Genomic DNA, 10,151 nt, shown 5'->3' with positions numbered 1-10,151 from the left:
ACTGTTTTGTTGTTGCTGTTGTCCATTGTTGTCATCTTTCTTTGTTGAAATCAGGTCTCTCTTGTAAATGAGTCCTCGAGGCTCAATGGGATTTACCTGTATAAATAAAGGTTGATTGATTGATTGTAAGTGCACAGCTGTGTTTTTGGTTTGTTATGCAGGAAATAAATTTTATTTTATTTTTGAGACATTTTGTACAGTTACAGTACAGCTGTTTGTTAATAAAGGTGCCTGTGTGACAATTGTGACTAAGCTTTGACTCAGAAATATAGTTTTGTTGTTACTTTATGGAAAGAAAAAAATATTGAGATATATATCATATATCACCATTTATACTGAGATATTAATTTTGGTCCATATAGCCCAGCCCTAAATGTAATCATTAAACAACAGTGATACGGTTTAGGCAGCTGTGCTAACATTTGCATTTCTGTTTTTAAATAAAAGCCAATCAATGTTATTTTTAAATATTCTTGTATGTATGAAACCATGGTATTTTAGTCTATGGATAAGAGCATTGTCATTGTTGTAAGTTTTCTATACAGCAAACAGAAGGTCCGAGATGGTGTCGAGGTAGGGCAGCCGACTTGGGAGCAGAAAGTCGTAGGTTCAACTCCCTGCCATGCCCACATGCCGTGGTGTCTATGAACAAGACACCTAATCCCTAACTGCTCCCCAAGCGCTTACATAGCTGCCCACTGCTCCACCTGGGTGTATCCCTGTGTATTGACATTTCTTTTTTTTTTTTCTTCTATTTTGTTTTTTGTGAGTCGAGACGGTTCTTCTCGTCCTAAACACTTTGTTGCATTGTTGACCTTGTGTTGATTTTGCATATGACAAATAAACCTAACCTGAACCTGATGGGTTAAATGCAGAAAACTAATTTTGTCATTGTATAAAAACACACAGTGATGACCACACACCGGGGGCGGCTGTGGCTGAGTGGTTAGAGCAGTCATCCTCCAATGCGAGAGATGGGGGTTCGAATCCACCAGCAGTCACATGCCGAAGTGTCCCTGGGCAAGACACTTAACCCCTCATAGCCTCTGATGTGTGTTCCATCAGTGTATGAATGTGAGCTAAAGCACTGATTAGTCTCATTAGAATGATTTGTTCAATTAGCTTTGTAGAGATCTAGTAGAGTGCTGTATGAAAGGGTAAATGAGGACACGGATTGTAGTGTAAAGTGCTTTGAGTATCTTGAAATAAGATAGAAAGGCGCTATATAAGTACGGTCCATTTACCATTTGCATAGTTTACACTTTACAATGACGAAATTAGTTATCTGCATTTAACCCATCACACGTGAGATACACCCAGGTGGAGCAGTGGGCAGCTATGTAAGCGCCCGGGGAGCAGTTTAGGTGTCTTGCTCAAGGACACCATGACATGTGGGCATGGCAGGAAGTTGAACCTGCAACTTTCTGGTCCCAAGATGGCTGTCCTACTTCTGAACCATCTTGGCCCAATCAAACTGAAAATCTCATATCACCTATTGACACTTATTACAACTGTACACTTTCCTTACAAAGAGCAGCCATGCTGAAGGCACCAATAAAGCAACCCAACCTAAAGCTGATAGACCTTGGATAACTACAGTAAACACTCCTGCTCACGGTCTGGATGGTTCCTTGGATTATGGTCCGTTAAAGTCTACATGCTTTGTTAATACTCAATGTAAAGACTCATAACTAACTTCTCTTAATTAGATTGAAACAGGCATGAAGTTTTTAATTTGTTAGTGTTTGTTACCAATGTTTTGCGCCTTTGCTCAGGTGGAGTTGAACGAACAAAAACCAAATCAATTCCCGAGTCTTTCAGGATAACCTCATTTATGTCATCCTCGAGGTTTGGAGTCAGAGGCTGAGAAGATAAAACAGAAAATACCAAAAATATAAGAATGAACAAAGAAACAACAACAATGTCAACAACAGGTACAGGGTGACACGCACCAGAGGCTGCAGAGGGCCGTACTTCTCCATGGCGTTTTTGAACGGTGTTGGAGTTCGTGGAGTCATGCAGAGCTCAGACTTGTGGTTAGGAGTAACAAATCTAAAAGTAAAAACAGAACATGAACACTGACAATCGAACAGACTTAGACTTTGTTACAACCTCTTCAACTCAGAGACTTAAACTTCACACACACGAGTAAAATAGTCGGAACGTTTTGCCTAATGGAAACATGAGCTGTGGAAGCAGCAACCAAAAGCCATCACTAACGAGACAACTCACACTGATTTTTCGTTCTGGTTGAGCGGGGTCTTGTCTCGCTGCAGTGGCGTAGTAACAATGACTTTCTGACTGCAAACTGGGGTGGATGTGAGGGAGGGGTTCTCCAGGTCGTGAGTATCCTGTTTAGTCCACATGTTCAGAAACTGAAATAAAAAAAGTCAAGTCAGCAGCTGGCTTAGGTAAATAAACCCGGCAGGTTCAAATTGTCTGAAGATTTTTTTTAGCTTTATGATCATTTTGTTCTGTTCCTCACAGATTTATACAGCATATCAGAAAACGCCACAAACACCTAAAATCTGCCTTTGGTCAGTGTTGTGCAGTAAATAAAGTGAGATATGTCCCTTTAAGGAGTCAGTTTTCTCTGGTAAATAGTTTTAACCAATTTAATTTCACCGAAAACTTTTCATATTTGAGTTTTAGGTTGCAGATAGGGGTGCACTGATTGCAGTTTTCTGGGCGATCACCGATTTCTAAAAAGTCTAACCTGCCGATTCCGATTTTGGCCGATACCGATTTTGTTTTATAAGCAAAACTGTCAGGTATTATAAGGTCACAATACACCTTCAATTTTTCAATATTATTTTATTGAAAAACATACCCTTGAACAATATCCTAGAAACAATACAAACTTGTTTTAACTGGCCATGAGGTAGTGCTCTGAAATATAAATGAAGTTCAGACAATTGTTGTTAAAACAAACAAACAAAAAAAATCGGTGAAATTGGTTTCTCATGCAAGTATCGGCCGATTTCCCCAAATTAAGGAAATTGCACCCCTAGTTACAGAACCAGTCATATTCTGTGCGAGTCAGTCTCAGCTTATTTAAATATTTAGGCCGATATATATGTTTGGAGACCTATCGGTATCTGTGATAAATGTCCCATTATGTGCCGAAATAAGCACTTATAAGTTTTACCTACCCCTAGTATGCTGGGAACCAACTGTAATTGTACAATGTATCCGAAGGCACATGAAGACTGCTTTCAAGTCACGGCCGTTCCCTTAAGTTTTACTTTCACATTTGTCACAGTCAAAGCGGGGAGCAATACTCTGTAGAGTATTTTGCTGAACAGAGAAGGGAAGTTGGGAAGTTTATTTTAACTGATCTGTAAAATAAAACAAATCAACAATAATAAACTCTATTCAATCCTCCAACCCTAGTCATTCGCTTAAGTGCCTCTCAAGTTAACAAGCTAACGTTTAGATAACCTAGCATAGGCTATATTGCATTGTAAAACTTTATCCTGAACAATAAATGAAACATAGAGGTAAAATATATCAGTGTTAGTAACGTTATCTTTATCATCCTCTATAGAATGCACTGTTTGTCTGAAATCTTTACTTCTATGCAAAGAAAACAAAAAAAAAAACATAAACACTGCGGTCACTACTAATTAGGCCTTTACCATTAGTGACTGACTGACTAAACAATGAACAGGGAAGAGTGTTTCTTTGTATAATTTATATTTATGTAACACACTTGATAACTTTATGGTGAATATGGAGGACAGAAAATGTGAGCACACATTAGGAAGTGTTTTTATGACCAGTGCACCACTTGTAAACCTACTATGGGACTATGTATAGCATGGGTCTGATTAGCTTGAGATTCATGAGTGATAACAGCTGTGCTAAATAAACAAGCCCCACTCAACTCTGTTCACTTTGATTATTGGGACCCGACAAAGCTAAAAAAAAAATACAGACATTATCAGACCTCGCCCTCCCCTCCCAATATCAGCATTGGCGATAGCCAAACTTTCCATATCGGTGGGGCACTAAAAAGAACACTATGTATGCATTAGTTATGAAAAGGGTTTACTTCCCCAATAATACAGGATTTGTGCCTCAAACATGTACAGTTTTAATATACTGCATTTATCAAGTTACCCTTTATTAATCGCTTACTTACAAACTGTCTAACAATGTGTCTGCGTCAGTTCTGAGGTATTATCTGTGAAGACTTACTTGAGATGGAGAAAAAGGCAGGATTTTAACCGGCGTGCTCTTGGGAGTCATGGAGTGATTGGCATCTGGCGACATGGTAATGTACCTCCGTCTGCGGTGGGACAGTATAGAGGGCGGAGTGATGCCTCCGGGGGATATGGGGATGAGTTCCCCCTTACTGCCTTTGCTCAGCTCCTGCAGGGCACTGCCCTCCAGACGAAACTGATGGCGCTCTGGGCTGGGACTGTCCTCAGGCAGGCCAAACGAAGTCAGGTTGCACAAGCCTTCCAAATCCTCCGTGAAAGAAGACAAGTTGTTTTTTTCTTCTGTTTTACATCAAGTCATAACATTTAAACTAAAGAAGATATTTACACTAAAATGCAAGTGAATTAACGGATATCAAAACGCACGGCAGTACAGGTTCATATTTATGTGCAATCATGAACATTTACTTTAAATTACACAACACACTACACTGTACGCAAAAATGTTTTGCACAGAACATGTAAAAAAAAATAATAATTCTAAGAATTTTGTCTTTTTTTGGTGACAAATTTATGATCATAATCTAACAGTTCAATATTTTTAATTAAGTAACAGAAAAGGCTGAAAATGTGTCAAAGTCAAACTTGAGGATGTGAAGTTGTATTAGGGATGCACCATAATATCAGCATAGTATCAGTATCAGCTGATATTAGCAATAAAGTGAAATATTAATTTATTTTAAATAAAGTTAAAGAATTCACAGATATAAAAAGGTGGTTTATATATATATATATAATTTATAGTGTTACATCATGTTCAGTCCCCTTTCTGGCATCTGCGTTTGGTAGCAGGACAAATTGACAAAGACCATGCAAAATATAGTATTTTAATTCCACAGCAGAGAAAGCTATGTAGTCTCTGTAAGTAGGTCTAGGGGAAAAATTATCGGTATTGGTATCGATTATCAGCCAAATAAATTTTAACATCCATCCATTTTCTTCCGCTTATCCGGGGTTGGGTCGCGGGGGTAGCAGCTTAAGTAGGGAGGCCCAGACTTCTCTCTCCCCAGCCACTTGGGGCCAGCTCCTCCAGGGGAATTCCAAGGCGTGTCCTGGGTCTTCCTCTGAGTCTCCTCCTGGTGGAACATGTCCGGAACACCTCACCAGAGAGGCATCCTAACCAGATGCCCGAGCCACCTCAACTGGCTCCTCTCGACGTGGAGAAGCAGCGGCTCTACTCTGAGTCCCTCCCGGATGATCGAGCTTCTCACCCTATCTCTAAGGGAGAGCCCAGACACCCTGTGGAGAAAACTCATTTCGGCCGCTTGTATCCGAGATCTCGTTCTTTCGGTCACAACCCAAAGCTCATGACCATAGATGAGGGTAGGAACGTAGATCGATCAGTAAATTGAGAGCTTCGCCTTTTGACTCAGCTCTCTCTTCACCACGACAGACCTGTACAGCGCCCGCTTCACTGCAGATGCTGTACCTATCCGCTTATCGATCTCAAGTTCCATTTTTCTCTCATTCGTGAACAAGACCCCAAGATATTTGAACTCCTCCACTTGGGGCAGGACCTCCTCCCTGACCCGGAGAGGGCACTCTACCCTTTTCCGGCTTTTAACATATCAGCCAAAAATCCAATATCGTGCATCCCTAGTAAACATTGTACAACCTACGGAAAATGGTGCGCATTTATATAGTACACATGGGCAATGTAAGGGCTATGGGTGAAGAGCGACCCTTGGATAATCATAATCAGACTCCTTCACACAGAAATAATTTCAATGAATGAAAACAGAAATGACATTTGAGAAGAATTACAGCAAGGTCTTTGCTGTCTTTAATCACAGAGAACTTTAGTTGTTTTACTAATAGGCCTTAAAGATGCTTTACCAAGCTTTTAAGACCACGGCTTGCACTGAAACTATTTTGAAGATCAATGAAGCACTAAATGTTGCACTTTTTAATTAAAGAATTTGTGTCTTGTCCCAAGTAAACAGGAACTGTGTTTAATCTGCTAAAAATGCATGTAGCAACTATGCTAATGTCTAAAGACTGAGTTTGTTGCAGCTCCTCAGACTGAAGAAGTCTTTTGGATAATAGATGAAACGTTTCAACAAGAATCTACCCAGAGGACCTGACTCAACCTTGTTAGATTATTTAGATGTTGAAAACAGTAAAAAAATAAAAAACATACTTTGTAGATGTTTGAATTGCGTAGGAGCCCGAGCAGTAAACAGCAAATATGATCCACAACAGACTTATTTTTGTAATCAATGTGCAAATCAAGTTTTGACAGATGTAATGTAAATATTCACCCCGTCCACCATGTCCAGCACTTCCCTCAAAACAGGGCCTGCAGGAGAGAGAAAACCAGAGCTGTCCACCACCCAGTTGGTGCTGCTCATCTCCCCCACAGCATCCACCTCCATCTTGGGACTTAAAGTGTTCTTCGGTGAGGGGACATCCTTGCTTGGCTCTGCCTCATTGGGAGACTCGTCAGCAGCTGAAGTTTCCTGCAGCTTGTGGAGAAAAGCGGAGCACTGACAGTCAGACACTTCGATAAGCAGAACTGTTTCCACAACATTTGAAATGTGGCTTATGATGTTTGAATAGACGTGATGGTTGCCTACTAAAAGATGAGGCTTCAGCTCCGTTTCTTTGCCCAAACCTTCTTTATCCACCTGTGTGATTGAAGACAAAATACTTTTAATACTGCTGCTCATCTATCCTACAGGAGACTGAGAGAACAAGAAGCCACCTGAACATCTTTAGCAACACGTGCCAGCAGCTCTTCAATTTCATGTGGCTGGAAAACCTCCCGGGCATAAAAGCCCATCTCCAGCTTGCGTTTAATGGTTGAGTTCCAGTGATTCTTCACAGCATTGTCCGTCCTGTTGACAGATCACAAGCTCTTTAGGAACAGGAGACTTTTTTCTACAAACAAAACAAATGATCCTCTAGCTGTGGAGGTGTCCGCTGACCTTCCAGGGAGCAGCTTTGCGATCTCAGCCCAGCGGTTCCCAAGCAGACAATGAGCCTTGTAGATGATGAGGTCCTCCTCAGCTGTCCACGAGGACTTCTTCACGCTGGGATTGAGGTGGTTGTGCCAGCGCTCTCTGCATTGCTTCCCCAGTCTGCCCTTGAGGTGCTTGGCTACCATTGCCCACTGTTTGTTGCCATAGAGATTCACAAGCTCGATTACCTGAAAATAAAGAGGGAAAATAACAATTGCTCAGTATACTAATCTCGAGAAATACACCGCGCCTGAGTATCACAAAACGCTGCCCACCTTTTCATCCTCCTCTTTGGTCCAAGGACCTTTGACCAGCGCTGGATCTAAGACCTTGTACCAGCGGTGCTGACACTGCTGCTCAGTGTGATTCTGAAGACAAACCAAGAGGTTTGTGTAAACAATGAACAGTCCTGATGCTGCTCAGTAATCCTGGTAGATAAATCTAACCAGGTTGAGTCAGGTCCTCTGGACAGATTCTTCTTGTTGAGACATTTCATCTTTTATCCAGAAGACTTCTTCAGTCTGAGGAGCTGCAACAAACTCAGTCTTATAAATAACACCTTCTCATAGTGGATCTACCAGTTTGTTGTTGACATCCAGAACTAGCTACACACATGATCAAGGAGGACCATCAGCCTAACAATTGATTGTTAGTGCCCTGGTGGCTGCTTGCTATTCACAGAGGGCTGAGTGATGCAATAACAGCATTGTAAGAGGGGGGACAGTTGAACACAGAGGCCCTGCTCCTGTTTAATGATGGATGGGTTCTCTTGACTCCTCTTTTAAACCAGCGTTCCCCTCTATCAAGGATGTGAACATCTTCATCCCTGAAAGAGTTTGACTCCCATCACCCTCTGAAGCATGTTAGGAGTCATCAGGACTCTGTACCAGAGAGCAGACAGCGTCCTCACTAACTCAGGAGCCGGCAGAAGAAGAAATCCCACAAAAGACAGGCTCTGGAACAATATGGATTTCCTTTGTTAAACAGGGGCAGCGGCCTCTGTATCCAGTTGTCACCTTCTTAAGCCCCCAGTATACTGCCGCTTACGTCCATACGCAGAGGTACGCATGTACGTACGCAGAGGTACGAGCGTACCCCCCAGGGCATGTCCGTGCAAAGCTAAAATTTTTATGACCGCATGTGCGTACGCGGTGTCGCACAATAAACTGCCCAGCAACAGACTGTTTTGTATGTGACATCAATGTATTAAATTCCCCTTCTTCATCCCTGATCTGGCCTTTTCTTTTTTTTGCCAAGAGGCAAGTGATCTCTTCCTCCTCCGTTGATGTCATGACTGAAATGGTGAGAATTGAAGGAATTTGTCACGAACGAATTAAACTCAGGTCCAGCGTGGCTGCGGGAGGGTCTGGAGATTTCCTGGTGGGCTGGTCTGATGTGTGGGCTGTAGAGCCAGCGCTCCCTGTTTTTAAATTTTTTTTAGATCTTTTTATTAACAACATATAAAACACAGAACACCGCTGCGGCGGAGGCTGCCAGCGCTCGTTTTTTTTTGCTTTTTTCTGACCTGTCAATCAATCCAGTAGGCGTGTCAGCAAATGACCAATCGGCGACCTCAATTTGTCCCGAAGGTAAACGCCCCTTGTCTGTGAAGCTGCTCTGCAGCTGCTCGAGGTGTACGCAGGAGTATGAAGTCTGAACCCTCTGCGTACAGTACACGCGTACGTACGCGTGAACGGACATACGCGGCAGTGTACTGTAGCCTTTACAGTGCTGTTATTGCAAGTATTACTCAGTCCTCTGTGAATAGCAAGCGGCCATCAGAGCACTAATGACCACTATCAGCTGTTAGGATGATGGTCCACCTTTGTCATGTGAACAACTAGGTTTGGCTGTCAGCAGCAAACTGGTTGATCCACTAAGAGAAGGTGCTGCTTTAAGACCGAGTTTGGTGCAGTTCCTCACACTGAAGAAGTCTTCTGGATGAAAGAACAAGAACAATCCATCCAGAAGACCTGACTCAACCTGGTTAGATAAACAATGAACAGCTCAACATAAAATGTAATAAGGTCTGACTCACTGGGATGAAGTTAGCAATCTGTTTCCAGTCACTTGATCCCAGTTTCTGAACCAGAACTTTCAGCTTGTCATCCTGTGAGCATCAACATGTTTAGGTTTGTGTCCCATGAAGCTAAAGCAACTGGAACAGGAAGTGTCAGCCATTACCTCGTCCTGGGTCCATTTCACCTTTACCTTCCAACCATCCCTTGGATCAGCCACGTCAGAATCTGTGTCTTGGTGCATGGCTTCATCTCCATCTTCACTGAGAAACACATGTGCAGGAGAACAGCTGCCAGACAGTCCAAAACAACCCACCTCATGGAAAACTGCATCTGAGCAAGCTTACATAGTGCTTTATTAATTATACTTATAATTTATGGTTTAACAAACATTATGACACAATGATTTGATTTACAGACTGTTTAATCAAAAAGAAATAATCGAGCTCAGAAAAAGGGCGGCAGTCTGAGGCAGAATCCAAAAACAAGTTTGTGTAAAACGTCCAACGCTCAGAACACTCGAACAATAAACGGAACGTGGAGCCATCAAGGCAACAAGCTGTGTTCATTTTTACACTTTTACAAAACAAAGATGAGTCTCACCCGCGCGGCCACCAAGACATTTCCTCTGCTTTTCCTGCTGTCACACGGTGATTTCCCTCCCGGTTCTGCGCGTTCACGTCATGTGCACATATAGAGGATGTTACCGCGCTTTACCGCCTCTGCGGTGTTCCTCTGGATGCGGGCTCTGGCGGGTCTTGGGCCTCTGTGTTGAACTGAACTGTTGCGCCTTGGCTGTGCGCGCTTTGCTATTTCTATCTCGCGCCCTTCTGTGATGCAACCAGAGCAGTGACGTGGCTGCGCTCTGCGCATGCGCAGTCCATCGAGAACGAACATACTGTCGGACTTTCAAAATAAAATGTCTGACTACGATATTATGCCTTTCCTTA

At 42.4% G+C, this 10,151-nt stretch overlaps 1 protein-coding gene across 1 annotated transcript in view; it reads right to left on the bottom strand.

The window, feature by feature from the left end:
• mybl2b (v-myb avian myeloblastosis viral oncogene homolog-like 2b) overlaps window positions 1-9,922 on the bottom strand; it is a 17,563-nt gene extending 7,641 nt beyond the window's left edge. The window contains exons 1-12 of the mRNA XM_037679149.1: window positions 9,805-9,922; window positions 9,368-9,464; window positions 9,222-9,293; window positions 7,459-7,551; window positions 7,151-7,371; window positions 6,928-7,060; window positions 6,800-6,850; window positions 6,485-6,688; window positions 4,201-4,473; window positions 2,233-2,375; window positions 1,953-2,052; window positions 1,753-1,863 (exon numbers count right to left, since the gene is read on the bottom strand). Of these exons, the coding sequence (XP_037535077.1) occupies window positions 1,753-1,863; window positions 1,953-2,052; window positions 2,233-2,375; window positions 4,201-4,473; window positions 6,485-6,688; window positions 6,800-6,850; window positions 6,928-7,060; window positions 7,151-7,371; window positions 7,459-7,551; window positions 9,222-9,293; window positions 9,368-9,464; window positions 9,805-9,824 (1,518 nt within the window). The 5' untranslated portion in view covers window positions 9,825-9,922. The remainder of the gene's footprint in view (window positions 1-1,752; window positions 1,864-1,952; window positions 2,053-2,232; window positions 2,376-4,200; window positions 4,474-6,484; window positions 6,689-6,799; window positions 6,851-6,927; window positions 7,061-7,150; window positions 7,372-7,458; window positions 7,552-9,221; window positions 9,294-9,367; window positions 9,465-9,804) is intronic.
• Window positions 9,923-10,151: the final 229 nt, after the last annotated feature.

The sequence above is a fragment of the Nematolebias whitei genome, chromosome 7 (assembly GCF_014905685.2).
Source record: "Nematolebias whitei isolate Nwh7 chromosome 7, NemWhi1, whole genome shotgun sequence".
NCBI lineage: Eukaryota > Metazoa > Chordata > Actinopteri > Cyprinodontiformes > Rivulidae > Nematolebias > Nematolebias whitei.
Note: the sequence above shows the minus strand (reverse complement) of the source record. Positions and strands in the feature narration are given on the sequence as shown.